This window comes from Neodiprion lecontei, chromosome 5, assembly GCF_021901455.1.
Source record: "Neodiprion lecontei isolate iyNeoLeco1 chromosome 5, iyNeoLeco1.1, whole genome shotgun sequence".
NCBI classification, from domain to species: domain Eukaryota; kingdom Metazoa; phylum Arthropoda; class Insecta; order Hymenoptera; family Diprionidae; genus Neodiprion; species Neodiprion lecontei.
Window position 1 is genome coordinate 23,076,275 of NC_060264.1, and position 22,379 is coordinate 23,098,653.

At 39.4% G+C, this 22,379-nt stretch overlaps 5 protein-coding genes across 8 annotated transcripts; 2 read left to right on the top strand and 3 right to left on the bottom strand.

Annotated features, from left to right (window-relative positions):
• Window positions 1-669: 669 nt before the first annotated feature.
• LOC107223027 lies at window positions 670-7,695 on the bottom strand. Its single transcript, XM_015662589.2, has 3 exons — window positions 6,456-7,695; window positions 2,614-2,854; window positions 670-2,460 (listed from the first exon to the last, which is right to left on the bottom strand). Exons 1-3 carry the CDS (start codon window positions 6,633-6,635, stop codon window positions 2,114-2,116), a joined length of 768 nt encoding a protein of 255 aa, XP_015518075.1. The 5' UTR covers window positions 6,636-7,695; the 3' UTR covers window positions 670-2,113.
• A 1,014-nt stretch (window positions 7,696-8,709) lies between these two features.
• LOC107223039 (DCN1-like protein) lies at window positions 8,710-11,272 on the top strand. The gene is made up of 5 exons (XM_015662606.2): window positions 8,710-8,930; window positions 9,410-9,623; window positions 9,687-9,855; window positions 9,928-10,141; window positions 10,218-11,272. The coding sequence occupies exons 1-5, from the start codon at window positions 8,928-8,930 to the stop codon at window positions 10,380-10,382; spliced, it is 765 nt and encodes a 254-aa protein (XP_015518092.1). The 5' UTR covers window positions 8,710-8,927; the 3' UTR covers window positions 10,383-11,272.
• A 3,535-nt stretch (window positions 11,273-14,807) lies between these two features.
• Window positions 14,808-16,180, bottom strand: LOC107223022. Of its 2 annotated transcripts, XM_046739644.1 has the most exons (4): window positions 15,966-16,180; window positions 15,643-15,902; window positions 15,262-15,486; window positions 14,808-15,189 (listed from the first exon to the last, which is right to left on the bottom strand). In XM_046739644.1, exons 1-4 carry the CDS (start codon window positions 16,069-16,071, stop codon window positions 15,049-15,051), a joined length of 732 nt encoding a protein of 243 aa, XP_046595600.1. In that variant the 5' UTR covers window positions 16,072-16,180; the 3' UTR covers window positions 14,808-15,048. The 2 variants fall into 2 exon arrangements, with proteins under 2 accessions (XP_046595600.1, XP_046595599.1); XM_046739643.1 differs by having other exon boundaries at window positions 15,643-16,180.
• Window positions 16,181-16,343: 163 nt separating this feature from the next.
• On the top strand, window positions 16,344-17,020 carry LOC107223032 (NADH dehydrogenase [ubiquinone] 1 alpha subcomplex subunit 2). The gene is made up of 3 exons (XM_015662596.2): window positions 16,344-16,499; window positions 16,640-16,746; window positions 16,815-17,020. Exons 1-3 carry the CDS (start codon window positions 16,417-16,419, stop codon window positions 16,898-16,900), a joined length of 276 nt encoding a protein of 91 aa, XP_015518082.1. The 5' UTR covers window positions 16,344-16,416; the 3' UTR covers window positions 16,901-17,020.
• Window positions 16,922-20,831, bottom strand: LOC107223031 (pseudouridine-5'-phosphatase). Of its 3 annotated transcripts, none has more exons than XM_015662594.2 (4): window positions 20,448-20,831; window positions 19,029-19,247; window positions 17,983-18,215; window positions 16,922-17,898 (listed from the first exon to the last, which is right to left on the bottom strand). In XM_015662594.2, exons 1-4 carry the CDS (start codon window positions 20,512-20,514, stop codon window positions 17,713-17,715), a joined length of 705 nt encoding a protein of 234 aa, XP_015518080.1. In that variant the 5' UTR covers window positions 20,515-20,831; the 3' UTR covers window positions 16,922-17,712. The 3 variants fall into 3 exon arrangements, with proteins under 3 accessions (XP_015518080.1, XP_015518079.1, XP_046595601.1); XM_015662593.2 differs by lacking the exon at window positions 19,029-19,247 and adding an exon at window positions 19,379-19,597 and having other exon boundaries at window positions 20,448-20,821; XM_046739645.1 differs by lacking the exon at window positions 20,448-20,831 and adding an exon at window positions 19,417-19,552.
• Between the last annotated feature and the right edge of the window lie 1,548 nt (window positions 20,832-22,379).

Sequence of the window (22,379 nt, forward strand, 5' to 3'; positions counted from 1 at the left end):
TTACGCGGTGATGACGAATCAGTACCTCATACCTGCCAATATATTTTTTGAAACGAATATTGCAATGCCCTGGAAATTGCAGGCACGATGTCTACTACACCGTTCATCGTTAGTAAAAAATTCAAGTTACGAGCGCTTCCAACAAAGTTTCAAGTTTCAGAGTTCACGGCAAAACGCCGGATGTCGCGGGCATTAAAAATTTAGCATCATCATACACAAGAATTAGGTAGGTAGGTAGGTGTGTATGTACATGAATTACGCGTTACGCGTGTAACGGTGTCGGTTCCTAAAAACGACAGCATGCGTGCACGAAGTCGTCTTCCTCTCTGCATTATAGCCAGAGAAAAGAGAGCAGGAGACAGAGAGAGACATTTAAATTCTTGTAATTACCGTTTAGACCGTATTAAAGACCCTCGACAAATCTACTGCACTTATCCACCACCGTAGTTCTACCGCCGATGTGTACATCGTACCTATACAGACACAATAATTGTCTCCGCCCATAGAGTGTATGTATCTCCATCTCCGTTTATCACGGTACATGAAGGCATAACCGCGCGGAAAAGCTTACCCACGAGGAGGAGGACCAGGCGGATTACATTATCGTGACTCTTATTCGCGTCTTTAACGGCTTGTATATTTATTGTATACTTTATACCATAACTGAAGTGAGCCAATGACGTCATACCTTTATTGATTTTTCACCAAGCTGCAACATCGTATACACAATATATACATAACTTGTATATTACATTATTATGTGTACATATATTTTACTACTATGGCACCTATGTGCATGTATATACATACGTATATATACCTGCGCGTATACACCTACCCGCGGTAACGTATATACCCTAAAAGAGTAAGAGGAGCTGATCTTTGGGTATGTGTAAGAAGAAGGGGATGCGTTGGAAAGGTGATGGCGGAGGGATTATAATACATGTATAGGCATACTCAATCCTCCGCTTTGCACAAGCGACGATCTCGGAGAAAAGAGGAGAGAATAGCAGGTATAGAATAGAATAGAAATGAAATGAAATGAAATGAAACGAAATGGAATGGAATTGGAGGTATAAAGCCACGGCGCGGGTGAAGAAGGAGTGATGATTCAGGGTGAGGTTTATTGCGGAATTAACCTTAATTACTATTTAACCCTCCTGCGCTGCTACAACGTTTCTAGCTACTTCTTCCTACTCATCATTCTGCTCCTACTTCCGCATTCAAACACGTATCAAACAACGCCGGATTAGCCAGTTGTATAGAAGACACAAGGTGTAACGGAGCGCGATGTAATTGATTTGTTTCGTTTTCATTTTATCTCTAATTATATTCAATAACTTGAGTACATTACACGACACAACAACTTTGAAACTTTTTTTTTTTCAATGAATATACTTTTAATATATAAATACACAATATAGTATACTTCAACATATAGATACATAAATATATTATATACGGCGATGGGCAATTTTTAAAATTACACGTATATATATATATATATATATGTAAATTGAGTAAGAATTTTCTCAGGATTTTATTCTTCGATTATAATAATGTAATTATTATTGTTATTGTTATTATCTTTGTTTCATACTTCTTTCGGGATATCGATTGGACAACGAATAAAAAAGAGTTTTAGTGGTTGTAACTATCAAGGTTTGAGAAAATTGTCAAGGGATACGAGAAGATGACCATAACTATAATACGACGATTTAAAAAATAATTCATCCTTATTATTATTATCATTATTATATTACTATTACTTTTTTATTACTTTTTTCTTACATATTCCGGACGAAAAAAACTGTCACGAAAATTTTATTGTATCGTGCACTCGCGAATAATCATGTTATATGTAATAATATCTAGAATTTATAATAATCTGAGCATTATTATATCATTATTCATATGTAAACTCGATTGAAACGTCTTGATCATTGATACACATAAGCATATATATGTATATACACACATATATATATGTTTAATATTTTTGATATATATATATATAATAATATATTATGTACATGCATGTTTTCTGAACGATTTTCGTTTTATTTATTTTTTTTGTCCTCTTATCGTTTCCTAACTCATCCGACAGAAAATCTCATATTGTCGTAGTGTAAGTCGAAGCCGCGATGAGGAGGGTGAACAATGGGAGAATGATCGACCACCACGACCGAGTGAAGTTTACCGTGTTTATGCTATCATTGCCGTTTTCGACGATGTTTACGCAGGTTTCGGTAACGCTTATCATCGGCAAACGTCTCGACAGTAAACTTTGCACGCCAGCTCTGTCATTCTCCGTTAAATGATAATTTCGTGATAGGACGACCGAGTACAGCTCGTTGTTCGGCGATCTAGTACAGAACGTCAGTACCATGTGGGACGCAACGGCTTTCATGACTTGCACGATGCCCACAAAGTGGACGTAATTCTTGTTCACCAAAGTACCTGCAGCGTCAGATTTTAAGATATATTAATATCGAGAAGAAGAGGTGGAGAATAAGTCAAGCAGTGAATTACAATCATAGTAACGAGCAGTAATTTCGAGCCATGTAGCAAGTTTATCGAAATCAATTATCAAGGATGCATGGGTATACTGACCATTCTGCAGATCCCTTGATCTCCATAATCCCGGAGCGCCGGAAGGATCCGTCACGGTAAAAGAATAGTCCAGATCACCATCCAGCGTGCTCCACAATAGTCTGATCGTGAGACTCTTACTTCCTGTGAATCGCAGCCTGACCACCGGGCAGCTCTCGGTTATACCACGACTGCTGCTGGTTGGTCGCATAGGGTTCATCTTGTGCTCCACGTACTCGACCACGTACCATTTTCCAGTTATCTGTGCAGTACAAATACGTGTTTCCTCGCTCTTTTCTCTCTCTCTAATTTTTTTTTTTTTTTTTATTTTCCGTTCACCCAAGCTCAGCAATCGAAATTTTGTCCGTTTTTCTTTTCGAAATTCATAAATAACTGTACGAAACGATATTATTATCGAATCGTTCCAACGGTACATACCTACGTATATAAGAGAGTTGTTATTCCCAAATTGTTGTTTTCATTTTTATTTATTCCTGTGTACCATATACTGAAACGCAAAACGATACGAAAGAAAAACGCGTAAAAAATAATGAATCGAAAATAATGCGGGTGGTAACTTTTTCTCTACACGCCAAAGGTGTATCGTGTACACGTATGTATATCACGGGTATTAAAGAGAGGGTGGAATTAGGAGGAGGGAAGTGTAGCGAAAAGGCGAAGAGCGAATTGACGGGCGGGTGGGTGGGGGGGTTTCACCCTTAGGGACCGTGTTTTGAATACGGTGTGGATATACATACACGCATGTATATATATATATAACGTGTACATACTCCTATACATATGTATGTACATTATCTCGTTGTCTTCCCCCATGATCTTTTCCCAGGTAGGTATGTGTACGAAGCTCATGCGATTTACATGCTTTATACGTTGATGTACGTATGCAATGTACGGAGAGTTAGAATATGCGTGTTATGACGTCTATGTACATGCGGTGCGTGCGTGACATTCGGCTGTAATATAGATACAGAGTTTTGCATTAGATACATACATTATACGTTATACGTAGCGTACCCAGAGGATATAATGCGTGGTTATGTATAACTTGCGACACGCACCTGCCGCCCCTCTTTGCACAATAAACACGGTATACGTCGTGAATTATGTATGGAGCATTCCATGCCAACTCCACCGAGGCGTGCAGTCTAATAAATCGCTGTATCGGATTTAATACATGATATTTTGCATCGAATCTTCTGCCAGACTTCTTTTCTCCGAAGTACGATGTATAATAAGTTACGTAGTAAATGATTAAAGGCCTTACAGCTGAATCGACGAATTTTTTGTGGATTGCGCTGTACATAATATATAATCCACAGTTTTCTGATATGGAATATAATACGCGTAAAATACCTTCGTGAACACTCCCCTCGTTTTAGGTAAAACTATAAATGCGGCCACCCCTTGTATGTATATAAATCAAGTACCGAGCGTACATTAATTAATGCACGCGTATATAATACGCCACGCACGCGTGCGTGAGGCTAAAACTCGAGATAGGTTCCGTCGTGTACCGTTTATGCATTAGGAAAATTACTGCGTAGGCGGAATTTACAGGGTGTACAATGAATCTGTCATCTCGGTTCAAACTCACCAGATACAAATTTTCCGCCTGACTTATGATTGTATACTTTCACACCCGTTTTACATTCGCATCAACGATACCGGGAATACAAGAGCGATGAGATTGAAGCTCGTCTGCATGTTCAAAGAGCCCGGTGAATAAAAGTTTATTCTTTCTCGTTTAAGGTGAGTTTTTAACTGATTTCCTCAATTTACGATTTACAGCTGACATTGTGAGTCAGATTTACTCGCGTATGATATATGTACCTCAGGGTGTATCGAAAAATTAAAAAACTCTTGGCTACCCTCAAAAATCAAAGATATCATTGAAATAAAGGTCTCCGTGCAATGATTCGATTTTTTGACAATATATAGGGGGTACGCGCCACTTTTCAAAACGCCATTTTTAGCGTTAAATTCACTTTATCACTGATAAACGGAAACAGATCAATCAAAAAATTCTGCATTTTTTATATAAGGTGCCCAGATGTGTACTCTTTCAAACCCATATTCACCGAACATTAACAAATGGTTCATATATTCGAAAAAAAATCTCTGAAAATCAATATTTTTGTTGGTGTGAATCAATAAAATATGAAAATTTTCAAAATAAAGATTTATTTTTTAGCAATTTTCGCATTGTAGGCAATATTCATTGCCAATACTCGTTTACAAGAAAAAAAGATGGCAGAAATACAAAAGCGTTTTAGAAAAAAAAAATCAATATTTAATGACGATTAATTGAAAAATAGTGAAAATAATGATTTTCAGAGATTTTTTTTTCGAATATATGAACCATTTGTTAATGTTCGGTGAATATGGGTTTGAAAGAGTACATATCTGGGCACCTTATACAAAAAATGCAGAATTTTTTGATTGATCTGTTTCCGTTTATCAGTGATAAAGTGAATTTAACGCTACAAAAAGGCGTTTTTAAACGTCCCGCGTGCCCCCTATATATTGTCAAAAAATCGAATTATTGCACGGAGACCTTTATTTCAATGATATCTTTGATATTTGAGGGTAGCCAAGAGTTTTTTAATTTTTCGATACACACTAATGTACCTGTACATATCACGCCATATTTACCCCTGCTGCAGCACATAGGCATACATTATATAGGTATCGTCTTGCGTTCCGTACGCGCGGGTTTTCCTGCCTAACGTCAATAAATTGTCCCTACACCCAGGGCACAGCCATACGTGTTGTGTTGTATAGTATGCCTACGTGCAACAGCATGCACGAATAACACCACCGTGCACAGAGGCATTGTGTGCGCATACATATATAATTTAATACAGCTATGGGGCTTCTTCGGTGGGGACCGAAGTCCTAAACCTCGATGCTCCCTATAGACATGGTATCTGCAATCGTGTCTGGAATTATCCCTGAAACTTGCGGGAAACATCGTCAGAATATATTATTGGGATTTTTGTTTCGAGCGCGGATCTCTGAACCATTCCTGCCGTGAATTTCGGTCATAAACCGCGTCCTGTGATCTCCGTTGATCATTTATCACATCACGAGGGTATCGCATTGCCACCTGGAAGTCTTATTAACCCTTTGAGTCACAGTGGTAATCATTCTTACCACCTATTTTATATCCATTTTTTGTATATTTAAACCATTTTTAAACATATTTCTCTTCGGCGATTTTGCTATTTCCACAGTATAATAATAGGTTTTCAATAATCGAGAGTAATTGTTGCCATATAATGTGAATTATTATTGTTGGAATCAAATTGATTGAAACAAATCGTGAAAATTGAAGGAGTAATCCATTCCCGAGAAAGTTACCCTGCTACCCATGTATATGTATTGCATAATTTATAAATTTTTGGGATTGCTGATTACGAATCTGAAATCAAGTCTTGGAAATATAGTGTGGCGAATCCAATCAGCGACCCCGTAAACCCCTGAATAGAATATTTTGACCGTATTCGAAAAAATTTGAAATTTTCGTTTACCACATTGGATCCACCATCTTGAATTTTTCAAATTTAAACTCAGATTTGTGATCAGTGACCCCGAAAACAACGACATAAAGTTTTTTGGTCGGATTTGATTACATTTTTTATTTTCGATCACCATGTTCGATCCGCCATCTTGAATTTTTGAAGTCTGATTTCAGATTCGTCCTCAGCAATCCCAAAAACAACAGAATACTATCTTGTTATAAAAGTTGACACAGCGCAATAATGTGTGACTCAAAGAGTTAAACGGTATGGCATATGGAATGATACTATAAAGACGCACTATCAAAATGAAAATGATCGTACCTGTTCGAGATCGAGGGAAGCCTGGGGTTTCATACCGGGACAGTGAGTGGCCAATCCCGTAGGAAAGTTTACACCAGTGTCGTCGTAGTCGTTCGCCGACGAAGAACTGCTGGCCCCCATCATCAGCAAGAGAAGGCACGCGAACGCTGCGAGACTCCAGCTGTTGCTTCGCTGATCCATCTCGTCCAGATGATGATTACGATGGCGATGATGACGATGATGATGTATGAAAATTAATTATTTCCAAAACGATGATGGTGAAAAATATGAATCACCCTCACGTAGCGTTGTTATTGTCCAGCTCGGCAGCTGGAATCCTGCACACAGAGCAGCTAATTTCGCGATGATTAAAACGTTTTAATTAATTACACCGGGTCCCTATCTCCTCCCTCTTCTCTCCTTCACCGCTCTTGGCTCGCGAACGGACGCTTTTCAATCCGGAAGAAAGATCCTGGTGTACGTATATATGTATAGTGAATGCGGAAGATGGATGGAGAAGGGGATAACACTGCCTATGGTGCAGCTTTGAGAGTTTAAAGCTTTCTCGGTTTTAAAGCGGATGCGCGGGAAAATCACCTTTTTTTTTATACCGTCAAAGACGAAGGGGATATTCGTTCGATTTAATTAAATTTAATTAAAAGCGCGCGGGCTCTCTTTCTACGCGGATTATCGTTTCCATTCCAATTATAGTCAGTCGGTGCTGATTAGGAATGGTGCAGGACAATGTTAAGAATCGAAGAATGCGGAATAAGATTATATAGGCACAGGGATATATTCTAATCAACAACGAAACGTGCTGTTTCCTCTTGCATTGTTTAGAAACCCAGGTTCACATCACACAGTTATAAAAACAAGTCTGCACACCGTTTTTACAAATTGTTTGAAATCGCCTCACTCAAGCCAATTGATTATTATTCTGCATCGCAGTTCAAACTTTTCTCGATTGGAAATCAGACCGACAGCTGCTGTCACACCACCACCCCACGTGTGTGTAATAATAAAATATCAATCATCACACCTGCGGCAGTTGCAACGGAACTCGATGCATGATGACGATGATTAGAACACGCGACATTTCTGATTAATAGATAATTTAATTTAGAGATAATTTACATTCTCGTGCCAACCGATGATACGACGACGATGTCAATGGTCTTGGTACGCTAGCTTAAAATGCCAGATTATTCAGTCGGGATGATCCTGACGCTTGCGTTACGGAGTCCCGGAACGGTCTGACCCTGTTTGGCTATATCATCCGGGCTATATGTCATACGGTCGACGGCAGCCGGGCCGAGCCGATATCAGCCGGAGGACGAGGACGAGGACGAGGACGAGGACGAGGACGAGGACGAGGACTAGGACGAAGGACAGAATCCCTTCTCCTCCTCCTCATTCCCTTCCTCCTAAACCCAGAGAGTGCTGCCGTGTTCTCGTCGCCGCGCAGCGCTGCGCTGTCATGCTCTCGCCTTGTCTGCCTCTTCTTCGATCATTTGCCCGCAAGCTCCGTTCATCCCCCAGCTCCCCGATATTCATTCAATCTCGTAGTAGTCAGCTGGCTGTGCTGGCACTCGTTGATTGATCATTTCATGAGCCAAGGTAACCTCAAGCCGGCAAGGTTGTAGCTAGTCGAATGATCGGATGAATACGCCTATATGCATCCACGCATGCATACGATATTCGAGTTGCGCCGGAAAAACAGATCCCCTTTTATTATTGTCATAGATTATGCATACGCGCAAGGATTATCGCGGTGTACCAGATTCAAAGACGATATCTTGCAGGTATCTTTCGGCATGATTTCGTAAATAAAAAAGCGTACCGCGAAACTCTCCAAAATTCAATTTAAAATTCGGTTTTACCTTAATTTCAATATTAGTTTGTCTGAAATTGTTGAACTTGATACCTCACTGGAGGAATCTTGTATCAAGAACTAGTATAGAGCCTGTATTTATCGGAAATAAATTCTGCATAAAGGATTACAGCGCAAGCTACATTGCTGCAGCTGCATTCTAATTTGCAGAACTGCATTATCGTCGTTCAGCGCACGATGATACTCAATTTCTCAATCGACGGTAAATACTGATTTCGGTTGGTAACGAAGGAGAAGCTTATCAATCTAGTTATCTTAGCTCGGTAAGGCAGAGTTCGGTAAAACAAGATAAAATGAATTTCGAAAAACCGACGGACCTCGAAAAAAATGGTCACGAAGGGTGTATTTGAATTTTGTACGGGACTGTTTCCCCCTCCCTTTTTCCCATCGGTCGCGTCTATGGCGCGAGGAATCCTCGAAAGCCTTACACTCACGTGTAAATTTGTGAAAGTGTGCGCGGCGCGGCCAGCAGCGGCAGGACAGCTCTCTGAATACACGCGTTATTAACAGCGACATGCGCATATTCATGTCAAGTGTAGTGTGCGAGTGGTGAAAACAATATTTTGGCCTTCGGGGGCCCAAACAAACATTATTTTTACAAAATGGTATGATCAAGTTGAGACATTTCTACCGGTACTCGTCATCTCGACCACAAGCATGCTTATTATTGTTATTCCCAACCGCTTGCCTAACATTCGCGTCATTGGCTCTGCGAAATCGAAAACTGGGTTGTAGAAAAAAATCCACGTTGCACCAGATTTTACGCTCTTTCTCTCGCTCTTGCCCTTATTGCAAACCCCGCAGGCTCTTTGACACTGTCAAATAACCTACAATACTCGTTGGGAGGATGATGCATGCATTTTACCGCCGTATTTCATAGCCTACATATGGAATCCGCACAATTTGGACCTTTAACTCAGTCCTCGAATTCTCGTTTGACAATCCTTCAACAGAATTTTGTCCATATCGGTTTGTCGCGGACGTAACTAAGGAGGGGGGAAAGCTGAGTCTACCGAAGTTAAAAAGAATAAACAGACCAAGCGTTCCAACATTTTCTCCACATGTATCGTTGTTTTTGTTTCAGTACAAGCTGAAGTTCTCCCAGAGGGATAAAGTTAAGAAATTTATAGCCTTCACGCAGACGGGCGAACAGACGGCGATTTACTGCTTGACTCAGAATGACTGGAAGCTCGATTTGGCCAGCGACAATTACTTTCAGAATCCCGAGGCTTATTACAAGGAGCCGAAAGTTTCTGTAGATAAAAAGAAACTTGAAGTTCTATTCAGCAGATATCAAGGTGAGCTGGCTGCACACCAACCTTCCGTTTGATCTTCATTTGTCACTCAACCTTCGTTCACAGACCTCAACGAACCTGAAAAAATTACTGCTGATGGGATAATGAAGTTCCTCGACGACCTGAGCCTCAGTCCTGAAAGTAAATTAGTCCTGATAATAGCATGGAAGTTCAGGGCCGAAACGCAGTGCGAATTCACCAAAGACGAGTTCATGAACGGCATGATGGATCTAGGGTAAATAGCGACTTATATCTCGCATTTTTGTTCCATAGTTCCCGGTAATTGTTGGTATTGTTGTTTTTTTAGCGTCGACAGCATCGACAAACTTAAGATTCGACTCAGCAGCTTGGAATCTGAGCTCAGAGACGCTCAGAAATTCAAAGACTTTTATCACTTCACTTTCAACTACGCCAAGAACCCCGGACAGAAGGGATTGGACCTTGACATGGCTATCGCCTATTGGAACATCGTGCTCGACGAAAAGTTCAGGTTTCTACAGCTCTGGTGCCAGTTTCTGCAGGTAAATTTGATAACTCGTATCCCTAGAAAGAATTGTTTACACCGATTCTGAAACAGTTTCCCCTTTCACGTCACAGGAACATCACAAACGATCGATTCCAAAGGATACGTGGAACCTGCTGTTAGATTTTGCGCTTATGATCAACCCCGACATGAGTAATTACGACGAGGAAGGAGCGTGGCCCGTACTGATCGACGACTTTGTAGAATGGGCTCAGCCGCGTGTTCGTCAGTCTCTTTAACATTTTACGCTGAGCCGTCAGTGCCGCCACTGATGCTAATATCGCGTGGCTGGCTGATTGATGAGCTGGGAATATTCTTGTGTATAAAAAGAAATTGATATATGTGCATATTATTACTATATAATTCACAGCGATATAACAATGTCGATTGCACATAGATGATTTTTAAAATCGATTGGCGAGAGAACGCTCTGAGGCTGATATCATCGTTCTTTTCGTTTTTTTCTCCAACTTTTTTTTTCTTTTTCGTTGATTATGCCACTATCAGCAAATTCGTACCTCCAAGTTCGAAATTACAAAGAGAACGGGAAAACTTGAAGAATACACCATTTGATTTTGTAAATAATCAAACACACAGGCACACAAACTACAAGTCAGTTCCGTAATAATAGAGAGAAAAAAATATAAAACGTTATAACGAGGAAACACTTGATTTCACTATAGTGAAAAAACAAACTATACAAAATTGTAACGTTGCAAAAAATAATTCATGCGTTAGGAAATGATCAAAACACATCTTCTAGGATTGATTGAGAAAAATCTTCTTTTTTTCTTAGAGTAATGTTATTAAATTGATGCTGGCGCTGTATGATTTGTTACAAAGAAAATATTCGAAACGGAAAAATATATTTATAGCTATGTATATAGAGACGTACATATACCGCAGAAATATGTAGGAAACATGAGCGATGAGGAAACAGGCCCCTTTGAAAAAAAAAAAAAAAAATGCCCTATGCATCTCAATCAATTGATACTGCTCAATTTTTTTTCATTATTAAGAGAAGATATCAAAGGATAAACGCTTCCTAGAAAATAAGAGAAAAAAATAGAATATACAAACGAAAAAAAAAGGTATTCCAAAAGAGAAATAATGGGAAAAAAGCGGATAAGAGAAAGACAAATAAAGTGAGAAATAAAAATCGTTAACATTGAATCAACCATAATTACACTAAAGAATTACACTTGTGAGTGGACTATATGAACTAAAAAAATCAGAAGTATTTGCAATGATTCGTTGTAACGTTCTACGTTGTACGAGCAAAAGAAAGACAGGGGAAAAAGAATTGGTCAAGATTCCACAAGATGCTTAAGTTACGCAGATAAATCGATAACGATTACACAGAACGCTTATTCGATTTGTTAGTCAAATTTTCAAACAAAATAATATCTTATTATTATCCATATAAGCTGCTATTGTCGGGCTTGGAAAAAAAAATTAAGAACTAACCAGCAAACGATATAATTTTGGTTTTTAGTTAATAATAATAATAATAATGATGATGATGACGATGACTATGACTATGACTATGACTATCACTATGACTATGACTATTACGATTACGATTACTACGACTACGACTACGACTACGACTACTACGATTACTATGACTATGACTGTGACTATCACGATGACGATGACTATGACTATGACTATGACTATGACGATGACGATGACTACGACTACGACTACGACTACTAAAATTACGATTACTATGACTATGACTATGACGATGACGATGACTGTGACTGTGACTATGACTATTACGATTACGATTACGATTACTACGACTACGAATACGACGATTACTATGACTATGACTATGACTATGACTATGATTACGACTACTACTACGACTACGACTACGACTACGACTACGACTACGACTATGACGATGATAATATATACACACACACATAAATGTTATAGTAATAATATAAAAATCTATATTTTCATTTCGAAACTTCTCACACAGATATGACGATAGCAAATGCTGCAAACTATATAAATACCTGCGCCTGTTACACAAAAAGAAGAGTGATTTTTTCTGCATTTTTTGTTGAGCCCGATTAAAATTTAATCCTATTTTTGTTTTACCACGCAGACGCATTTCAGTGAGCGAAAAAATCCAACACATTCTGTTTCAACTTCGGATATATTCTCTAAGTTATAATAGTTAAGATTTTTCATGACACATTTTTGCAAGCCCCCTTTTTTAATATGACACTATTCCACAAGTCGAAAAAAGAAACATTAGACGAAATGTTGTCACAGTTTTAGTTTTATTTATTAGAATATCAGACTATCATCATCGTTCTCGGACCATTTATGTTCTAAAATGTCAGGAATGATTTATACTACACGATCGAACATCTCCGTGATATTCCAAAATCATCTCTAAACGTAAAATACATATGTAATGAATTTGCGTTGATCCAATTTAAAAATACAAGCAGAGTAGACGGAAGAAATTGAAAAATAGCAAACTGCTGAAAGAATGGAAACTTGCTATCAATTTCCAGTTACAGACAATGTTAAATGTCACATTATTTTTGCTCTCACTCGAGCCAAAAATATCGACAAGAATATTCTGGAAAGGATTTTTAACTCGTTCAATGCCGAAAGTTTTGCAAACTATTCTGAAACCATGGAACGTAATTGATTCCTGGCGTCACGCCAATCCAAATTTTGGTAGATCAACATGTTGAGAACTTGGAGAAAAAAGGAGAAAAAAAAGAAATTTAGGAAAAGATGAAGAGAGAGGGAAGAAGAAAATATATATATTTAGAACATCAACAAATTGTAAATAGTGTAAATAATAAAAAAACAAACCCATGTCATAATATTAATCTATTGATTAGTTTAATTTCATTGATTGAATAAAAAAAAAAGTTAAAAAAAACCATCGTCTCAAGGTGCCCACTTGTTTCTAGCCCATTGGGGAAAACTGAGTACCGTCGCTAAAGCATTGAGTACGATTAGAAACGTGGAATTTCAGTATAATATGAAAAAAAAAAAATCGTGGTACTGTTTTTTTCTTCTCAATTTTATTCACTTTACCAATTGTACTATTTTTAAAAATTTTTTTATTATTGTCTGTATTTCTTCTTTCAGTAACAACAAATCTTCTCGCGCTCCCGAAAAGTCTTGATCCAACCCTCGTCTTGATCCTACATTTTCTATCATTGACCGCGACAGTTGCACGAAAATTTTGCGTGCCCACAGCTGCTCTTAATGCGTCTAATCTGGTGGACGAACGCGAGTTCGTATTGATCAGGCTGTATCCTGTAGCACCTGATCAAGACGTGGTGGACGTACCATTCGCACAACTTGTCGAAGTCGTTGATGCTTGCCTGAAGATAATCAGGAATTAAGCCGCCACGTCTTTCGGAGCGTATTTGTTTCTTTCCTACCTGTGCGATGACCAAACCCCTGGGCGGATGTCCAGCCGCATTGTGGGTGTGCGAGTCGAACAGCGTCACCTGGAATATCCTACGTTTGAAATGAAACAAAAGGAGTTGAAGGCACGACTCCCACCTTGAACGTCGATTCCTGGAAGATGAACAGGATCGTTCTTCCGCTCGTTATCAACAGCATGAAGAGGTTCTCGCCTTTTGGCTCTCGGTACCATTCGCTAAGGTGTGACTGAACGTTCCTGTACAATCCGCAACCAATGTCCTCGTGGTAGACACGGAACTTCTGCAGAAATGTAATGCGACGACGGTAAGGAGTAGAACTTCGGATACGAATGCGACTCCACCCCATTACCCATTCCTCGAGTGAAGGTCAAAAAATTTAAATTTATTTACAGTAGTCCAATACCTTCCATCATGCCGTTTAAATAACATCTAAGCCGAAAAGGTTGTCACTTATTTCCTGAAGGTGGTCGGCGCTGCCCGATCGAAATGTCAATTTTACATACTGTAAATAAATTTAAATTGTTTGACCTTCGCTCGACGAATTTTGATTCACTACAAGACGACCTGGTCACGAATAATTTCCAAATTACCCATTCCTTCAACGTCCTCAAGGATTTTCCTCCGTATTGCAATGCTTCTTCCGTGTTCAGGTACGCGTAGGGGACGAGTCCTCGTTTCATTATCCAAGAGTGCGTCTCGTTGCCCTCGATGATGGCCTCCGCTATCGTGACGATCATCTCCTGGCACTCGTCTACGTCCCAGACGACGATGCCGTTCTTGGATATACGCTGGGCGACGAGCAGGCAAATTAATGTGCATGCCTCGCTACCTGCGGTATGGTTTTCTTTCCTTAATTAATCATGCTTCTACTCGAAAGATAAGGAGGTACAAAACGAGGGAGGCTAATCAGATTACCCTCTTGACCAGGAGGATATCGGCTCTGGGCGAAGGCCGGATGGTACCAGAATACGTCAACGACACCGCAATAACACTCCCTATAGTGCGATGGAAAGTCATCGCTAAACAGTGGCGGGAGTTGGCTCATGACTTTTTAGAGCCCAGAAGAGGTATCCGTTGTTGCTTTCTACTTGTCACCGACCCCCTGCTTCTTCAAACTCTTAATTTTAGTCCGAGAATACATTTTTTCGAAATTTTAATTAGATTCATATTACTATCCGAAAATTGAGGGGAAAACTGGGAAAACTAGAAAGATTTTTTGACCAAACGTTGAAATTTTTGTCATAAAGTCACTGTATTTTCGTCGTTAGACTTGAAGTTTGCCTCGGTCAATTGATGCATCTTTTATTCTTGACTTCAAAATATACATTGTAAACATAGGCACACGTATAAAAAAATTGTTTCAACATACATTGCAGGTGTCAAATTTGTCGCAAGGATCTCGGCGAACGAAGAGTTTAACTACAGGAATCTAGCAAGGCCTCAAATACATTTTTTTTTCTTTTAACTTTTAGCAAAGGATCATCTCCCCTCCGTCGTATCGCCTGAAGTAGAGATAAGAGAGCTCGTAGCACGACGGTCTGACGTTGTAGCAGTGCTTCATCAGGCCCAGATACCAGGCGCAAAGGCTTCCCAGTTTCTGCAGGTCGACCTGCGAGCAGAATCGGTCATGCTTAGAGCCGATTTTGAACAATTGAACGTATCATTCTTGGTACCTCATTACCTGTGCTACAACCGCTCCACGATTCAAATGCTGGTGCGAATCGATGAGGGTAACTTTTTCAACAGTGTGTTGGAACGTCAGCAGGACTGATCTGTTGTCTGCTATTATGATCACAAAGAGATTGTCGGAGTGATTGGGCGGCGGATTTCTGTACCATTCTTGAACAGTCTCGTTCAACTGGTCGAACAACGAACTTCCCATGTCCATGAGATAGACCAGACTCTTCTGCAATTTCAAATAATGTCAATGGTTTAAGGGTCGTAAGATCCGCATCAAAAGTTAGGAAGAGAAATAATCTGTTTAAAAAGCCACAGATTGTCCGAAAGACATTTAGAAATCATAAAAAAAAAGATTGAATTGATTGAAAAGAGTGTTTCTAACCCATTCGATGATCGACCTCATGCTCTTTCCAGCGGCCTGAATGGCCTCGGGTACGGACATGTTGACGTGGGGTAATTCCCCGGACTTGAGAAGACGCTCATGAATTTTGTTGCCCTGAACGAAACTATCAGCGAGACATTTTATCAGCTGGGAACTGAGCGGCGTCTGAGCGCAGCAGTCGTGTCCACCCGAGATTTTCATATCGCTCTGGGATATCCGGAGGGCGACGAGCACCGCTATCAGGGTGCAGGCGTTGCTACCTGGTGCAGGGAATGAACGAAAGCGGAAATTTGGAAACTCGAATCTATTTTTCACGGTTTTACCATTTGTTCTGTCCCCGTAACGAGACTGCGAAAAATTCTGACCAAACCACCAGACAAGCACCGGACCCTGGTGTTCCAGCTCGTAGTCGGCATCCGGCGAGTTCATCCCGAATTTACGCCTCTCCTCCCGCTGCTACGCGATCCCATTTATCCTCCTGTCACTTAGAATTTGTACCCGTCTGAATGAAACCGGTGAAATTGCTCCGCGTGTCAGCGGCCCGCCATCCTTCGAAATATCACCGCTAGGATCAACGGACTGTTTAACGTATCGAAATGTCAATTCGAGAATATTGATAGGTTCACAGGATCAACGCATCTCAAGAACTTGAATTTTTTAAGATCATCCCGAAATGGAAGCGTGATGCTATCTGCCTCTATAATTCATTTAAACTCAAAGTTAACGTCGGGTATTCGACGACCCCCGTAGTCGTATAGCAGAAAGGTAACCAAGATGGCGGCGATCAAGTTCGGCTCGCATTTGAAAGAGTTGCGGATTTTGTTGTGTCAGACTTCCAAGTCTAGTCAGGGCGTGAGGTGAGTTTATTAGTGAGTAATATCACTCAAAATAGCAAATCTAGTATTTGTTCAATTCTGTCAGACAATGAGGGTATGATAATTTTGAGGTTATGATATGCCTCCCACAGTTTTGAGTAACAGATATTTTGATATTCCAGGGATTTCATCGAGCAGCAGTATGTCAAAATAAAACAAAGTAATCCGAATTTTCCGATCCTGATAAGGGAATGCTCAGCGATCGAGCCGAGGCTCTATGCCCGCTATGGTGAGCGTTGTTACATCATTATTCCAATCTCACTTTTTCTTGTTTCAATCATAGTCTTGTTTCCACAGAATTCGGCACTGAACGCAATGTCCCTCTGGCAGACATGAAGTCCGAAGATGTCCTGAGTGAGGTTAAAAAATTGGCCACAAAGTAACTATAGAGACAATGGATTAGATAACTTGTAATATATAATTTATTTAGAGAAAGTGATTAGCTTATCGCCAGTGCAGCGACCATATACGTTTATTGAACATTAAAGAGTTAATTTACGATATTTTTCACTTGTCTTTTGTTGCTAAAAGTTCTCTTTAAAGAATATCCTGCAGAATATTTTGGGGAAAAATTCAAAGGAGCCATTATTTGGATAAACAAAATTAGTGTTTGTGTATTTATTCTAACATATGTGCAAGATTCAGAATTATTTTGTACTTTGCAAGAATGTCCGAAGGGAATCGAAATATTCAAAAATAGGGATGAAGTAAGGCAGATACAAGAACAAAACTGAACAAGACAATTTCGCGCACTCGATCCACGACCATTGCGAAAGGGGAGTGATATTGAGTCTTTCATATTTTCTTTCCTCCGAACGTTGTCAGTAAATTGGTATACCTACATTATACAGGAGTGTATACACGTATGCTTAAATATTAATCAGTAACATTTTACAACCAAGCCAAGTGTAGCATACTGAATGGGATTATCATTATCATTGTAACTATTTTCGTTATCTTACACTATAAATCACAACACAGCAACCAAAGATAGAAAACTGCCTACATGTGAGATCCTAATGGAATCGTTAATCGTATTTCTGACTATGTGCGGTCCTGAGTTAAGCTCCTAGCTTGAAGAGTCACATAATCATCTAATCGTCATTTAACTACCGTCAACAATGAACATTAAATCATCTCTAGAAAGAAAACAGAAGAGGAAAATAATTTCCCCGTTTACGACTAATTTTATGGTCTAGGCTTTGTCTGGGAACGCCGGTAGACCGAATAATTCCGGCTTAAATTCCTCCAAGCTGTTTATTACCAGCGTAGCATCAGTCTGCAATCTTTTCGGTAGGTTTTCATCAGGCACCATAACGCACTGCATTCCCGCCGCAAGCGCAGCTTGCACACCATTTGGAGCATCTTCAAAGACAAGACACTGGAAGAAAAAGAAAGAAGATTGAAAATGCCAAACGTGCTACAAAGCTGGATGATCGAATTGTAAAATCACTGATCAACCGACCTTGGCAGGGTCTGCTGGCTCAGGAAATCTTTCAGCAGCAACGATGAATATGTCGGGACATGGTTTTCCCCTCCGGACGCCAGGGTCGGAACCACCCAGCACTTGGTGATTGAACAGATCGAACACTTCCAGACTGTTCACAGTTTTCAATTTGTAACTTTCGGCGCTCGAGCTCGTTGCCAGAGCTATTGGAATGTTGTGAGCTTTTAAATGTCGCAGCAACCTCTCAGCACCTATGGAATATTTGTCGTGGGTACGATTAGCACAAGGTTGTTCTAGGTTCGTTCTTTTGATTCTCATACACAAGATGCAGTGCGATAGCAAAACTTTTATTTACTGGAAACATGGTATGAATATCTGTTACGTTATTTTCGTCTTTTTTTCTGTACCATCTGATTTCAAGATGTCTGAAGTCTGTTCCATTTTTTTTTTCTGTCACAGTCAGAAGCATGTCCAGTTAGTAAAAATGTGGGTTTGTGGCTTTTTCTCTTTTGATTTTTTCGAGAAGACAAAAAACATTGAATATAAACTGTTTTCGGTTGAAATAAAAATATCAGTATGTACATAAAGTGTATTTACATAATTTCTTGACTCATGTATGTGCGTGACGAAAGCTCATGAATTATATATACTGAATGGATGTATATGAATAATTAACTATGGCAAAACACATGTTCCTCGATCTCTCTGGCCCACTGTGGTTAACAGAGATGAAGAAAAGATAGACGTACAGGAAATTAAAAAAGTGTTTGTAAGGTAAAATGCAGGAACAAGATGAAACCTCAATGAGAACGACAGTGAACAGCGCCATTAAAGTGCCGGGGCAAAAAAATCTGGTCAAAGCGTAAAATTGCCAGGCAACTATCTCTCTAATTCTATGCCAGTTATATTGATAATTACTAGGGCAAAAGAAAAACGATGAATTCGCGATTAGTTACAGCGGCACAGCGAGAACAACAACTTTGTGAACATAAAACAGAATACAATAACGAAACATTGTCTGGGGTAGTTATTTTTGTTTTCTGTTTTTCTACATATTTGTTGACCTGGCATCAATTTAACGTCTGTGAACAATTCCTTCTGCAAACGGTGATAAATGTGTTGAAATTCGTTGGCACTAAGGGGCAGCTTGTAATGCTCTATTATCATTTCGGCGCCTGTACGCTCCGGTCTCCCGAGAACTTGGAACTGGATATCGCTTTCGTAACGCTGACCATACATGGAGCATATATTTTGATAAATAACTTTGTATATCTTCTCGGTATCTGCACAGATCAAAAAGAAGAGGAACGAAGACAAGGGCGGAAAAAAGGAAAGAAAGAAAAGGACAGGAAAGGAAAGGAAAGAAGATTCCTCCTGTTAAACATCTGTTTCAATAAAACACAGGCATAATTACCGGGCAGTAATTTTGAACGACAGAATAATTCGATGTACAATTTTTTTGCCTGCGCCTCAAACTCCTCGGGCTTCATTGGCAAATCTAGTATTTTGATTATTGCCGCTGCCACTTCAGTCGTCCTCAGTCCCATTATACGTGCTTTGTGCTCCCACGTGTATATCTTGCCGTATGGCGCGACGATTTGACTAAACGCTTCGGTGTACAGCGTTTCCGTATCTGTGCAAAATTTAATCTTCCATTTTTTTTCTTTGAATATGTAAGAATATATTCCAGGACCGATTGTTGAGTTCTAATATGAATTTTCAAAAAATCAGTCCATAGATAATATTAATCAATGAAGAACAGTCTTATCTCTTCATGACTGGTTTACATCCTTACACGTGACACGATTAAATAATTATCATAAATCGTGGATTGTGGCGACACGTGTGCAAATTAGTTACTCCTCTTTAATTACACAAGCTCATCATTTCTGTGTCTTAAATCACTTGTCAAAGAGAGCAAAACTCGGAAGGTATTAACACGTAACAATTTCGAATCAATAGTCGTTTTTTTATTCAAAGTGTAACGTTATGACATCATCCCCTTCATTAATTTTCATCAAAACGTACTCGGACTTGTAGCTGATTAGACTTATAAGCCATTGAATTAGATAATTTTTAATCTGTCAATAGCAATTTTCTTGAACAATCAATTACTTTATCCATGGTTATAAATTTCCATTTAATTTTTTGCGTCTGCATGTAGCAAAATATTAGTTATCTTTTTCTCATCTAAACCGTTCAAAAATCGTGACCGAAATGCAATGGAGACTTTGTAACCAGCAGTCATTATTATCGACATCGTAGGGACGATTGCATCATCGCGATAAATTACTTCCTGGTCCCACGACCTTGTCGAGGTCAAACGTACAATAGTTTACAGAAACAGCGTTAAAAAAACGATGTGCAAACATTGCACACAGCATAATACAGTATAAGGTATGAAATGATTGGAATAACTATAGCTTACGTTACACTAATAATATAATAGGATGTTTGTAATTGTTCTGTTTTGTTTTTTTTACCCAATAGAAGGCCGTCCATGTCAAAGATACAGTGGGTGACAGGTTTGAACTGCGTATTGTTAGTCATTTTGGCAGCTGACTTCGAAGCACGTTGACGGTTAGGGAGAGGCGAAACTTTTAAGGTTACGCTGATCAGGGGCTGATGAAACTCTGCTTCCTCGCAGTGATCTCTCTGAATGCGTGTGCCTTGAAAGAACGCTTCGCAGCGGAATGCGTATCCTCCTCTTTACTGGAACGATGTCGACATCGTTTTCTTATCTCGCCAAACACGCTACTGGCAGGAGTCGAGCGTCGAATAGTTCGCAGGGCTGCGCTAGCAAATCCACCCGCCACCACCAGTTTCCTGATCCAAACTGAAGATTGTAACATCCGCTTTGCGCAACCACCTTGTCTCTTTTATTATTATTTTATGCACTTGACAGCTAGCAACTTGTTTTAACTAATAACCAAAATTTTTAATAATAATAAAATTTTTAGTAATAACCACATATTTTTTATGCAACAAGTAATTACAATGAACTAATTTATCATTTATATTAGATTTTTAATCTATAAATTTTGAGGGGATAATTACATCAATCCGTAACGATAAAAATATATTACAGTTGTTCAAAGCACGTGCGGTCTGCATGATCTCATTATTACTATTAAACTTTAATATTTTTTAATACTTTAATACTATTTCATACTATTATTAATTACTATTATTAAAATTACTAATAATTATTATTAAAATTATTATTAAAAATTACCGAAAATTATTCTTGCTTGGACGTAGCCAACGGATTTCGATTTTCTGTTTTGATATTATTCAGATTATTGAAAATGCACTCCAGAGATGCATTGGCAAAAGGCAATGCAAGAAGTAGATTTATTACAGTTCTGAGATTCAGGAATAGAGATTCACCTGTAAAGACGTGATCATAAATTAGAGATGCAAAGCTGGAGCTTTGTAAAACAAAAGCTAATTTACATGCCTTTACTAACCTGCAGAATTTGTCATAGCGAAGACCTGCTTCCAAAATTTCTGTGCGTCGAGAACATTTAAGGAATATTTGGAAAAATTTAGATATGCAAGCTCTCTCCACTCGTTGTCAAGGGCTTGCTTGTCAACAAATTCCAGCAAGATTGGGAATCTGTTGAGAACGTCACTTAGACTTTTTCGCTGGAACTTCTGGACAGTTGCTGGATCTACAATCTCGATTATGTCAAATATGTCGTCTTTGAATTGGAAGCGATTCGGATTTGATGTATTTCGGGGTGTTTCACGCGGGACTTCGGTTTATCCGAACTGTCCTCCGTCCCGATCATTTCGGATAAATGGGAGTTTACTGTATTGTTGTTGCTTTAGTGCGCTTCACCGAAATGCTCTGAGCAATTTTTGAGTCAGGAAATAATTCGCACAGAGCGGAGTCAGGGTATCCATCAGCAGAAAGGGCAAGTTAAATTTTAAGAATTTGAAAAACCAAAAATGTACATTCGAGTAAATTTAATATTCTTTCGAATGAGACCAAAATCATTGCGATCGATCAATAATTGCGCACGTGCGGAGTGAACAACTGCGGGGGCGGAAAAACGGGTGACCCACCGACCTCGTGATTTCGCTCGTGCCGATGGCAAAAAATTAGGATGAGGGGCAAATAGGATTAGAAACGAAAGAGTATAATGTGGGGATGAAAACCACCCCCGAAAGAATTTGATCCGCCAGACCTTGGGGGAGGGGGGTCTCCGAAAGGCAAAATTGGTTTTTTGGGGCTAGCGAGAGAGCGGCTCGTCCGATCGTCTTTATTTTTTTTCGAGGTTGCATCTTTCTCGACCCAAAATGAGCACTCGGTCAAAAAACCGCTCTACCGGTGCCCAGAAGTGCAGGGCAGGTGCATCGCTGGAATGCAATTTTACTCTGATGCGTTTTTCACGCGCAAGAAAATTTTT

Excerpts from the sequence above, each read along its gene's own strand:
- LOC107223027 (XM_015662589.2), bottom strand. The coding sequence starts at position 6,635 with ATGGATCAGCGAAGCAACAGCTGGAGTCTCGCAGCGTTCGCGTGCCTT. Across the intron at positions 2,855-6,455 it reads CTTCCCTCGATCTCGAACAG|ATAACTGGAAAATGGTACGT; the intron begins GTACGATCATTT and ends TGTACTGCACAG. Across the intron at positions 2,461-2,613 it reads ATCAAGGGATCTGCAGAATG|GTACTTTGGTGAACAAGAAT; the intron begins GTCAGTATACCC and ends CTGACGCTGCAG.
- LOC107223039 (XM_015662606.2), top strand. Across the intron at positions 9,624-9,686 it reads TCTATTCAGCAGATATCAAG|ACCTCAACGAACCTGAAAAA; the intron begins GTGAGCTGGCTG and ends CTTCGTTCACAG. Across the intron at positions 9,856-9,927 it reads AACGGCATGATGGATCTAGG|CGTCGACAGCATCGACAAAC; the intron begins GTAAATAGCGAC and ends TTGTTTTTTTAG.
- LOC107223022 (XM_046739643.1), bottom strand. The coding sequence starts at position 16,071 with ATGAACTCGCCGGATGCCGACTACGAGCTGGAACACCAGGGTCCGGTG. Across the intron at positions 15,487-15,642 it reads TGAGGTCGATCATCGAATGG|AAGAGTCTGGTCTATCTCAT; the intron begins GTTAGAAACACT and ends TTGAAATTGCAG. Across the intron at positions 15,190-15,261 it reads GTGGAGCGGTTGTAGCACAG|GTCGACCTGCAGAAACTGGG; the intron begins GTAATGAGGTAC and ends TTCTGCTCGCAG.
- LOC107223032 (XM_015662596.2), top strand. The coding sequence starts at position 16,417 with ATGGCGGCGATCAAGTTCGGCTCGCATTTGAAAGAGTTGCGGATTTTG. Across the intron at positions 16,500-16,639 it reads AAGTCTAGTCAGGGCGTGAG|GGATTTCATCGAGCAGCAGT; the intron begins GTGAGTTTATTA and ends TTGATATTCCAG. Across the intron at positions 16,747-16,814 it reads GAGGCTCTATGCCCGCTATG|AATTCGGCACTGAACGCAAT; the intron begins GTGAGCGTTGTT and ends TTGTTTCCACAG.
- LOC107223031 (XM_015662594.2), bottom strand. The coding sequence starts at position 20,514 with ATGACTAACAATACGCAGTTCAAACCTGTCACCCACTGTATCTTTGAC. Across the intron at positions 19,248-20,447 it reads CATGGACGGCCTTCTATTGG|ATACCGAGAAGATATACAAA; the intron begins GTAAAAAAAACA and ends TGATCTGTGCAG. Across the intron at positions 17,899-17,982 it reads AGCCAGCAGACCCTGCCAAG|TGTCTTGTCTTTGAAGATGC; the intron begins GTCGGTTGATCA and ends TTTTTCTTCCAG.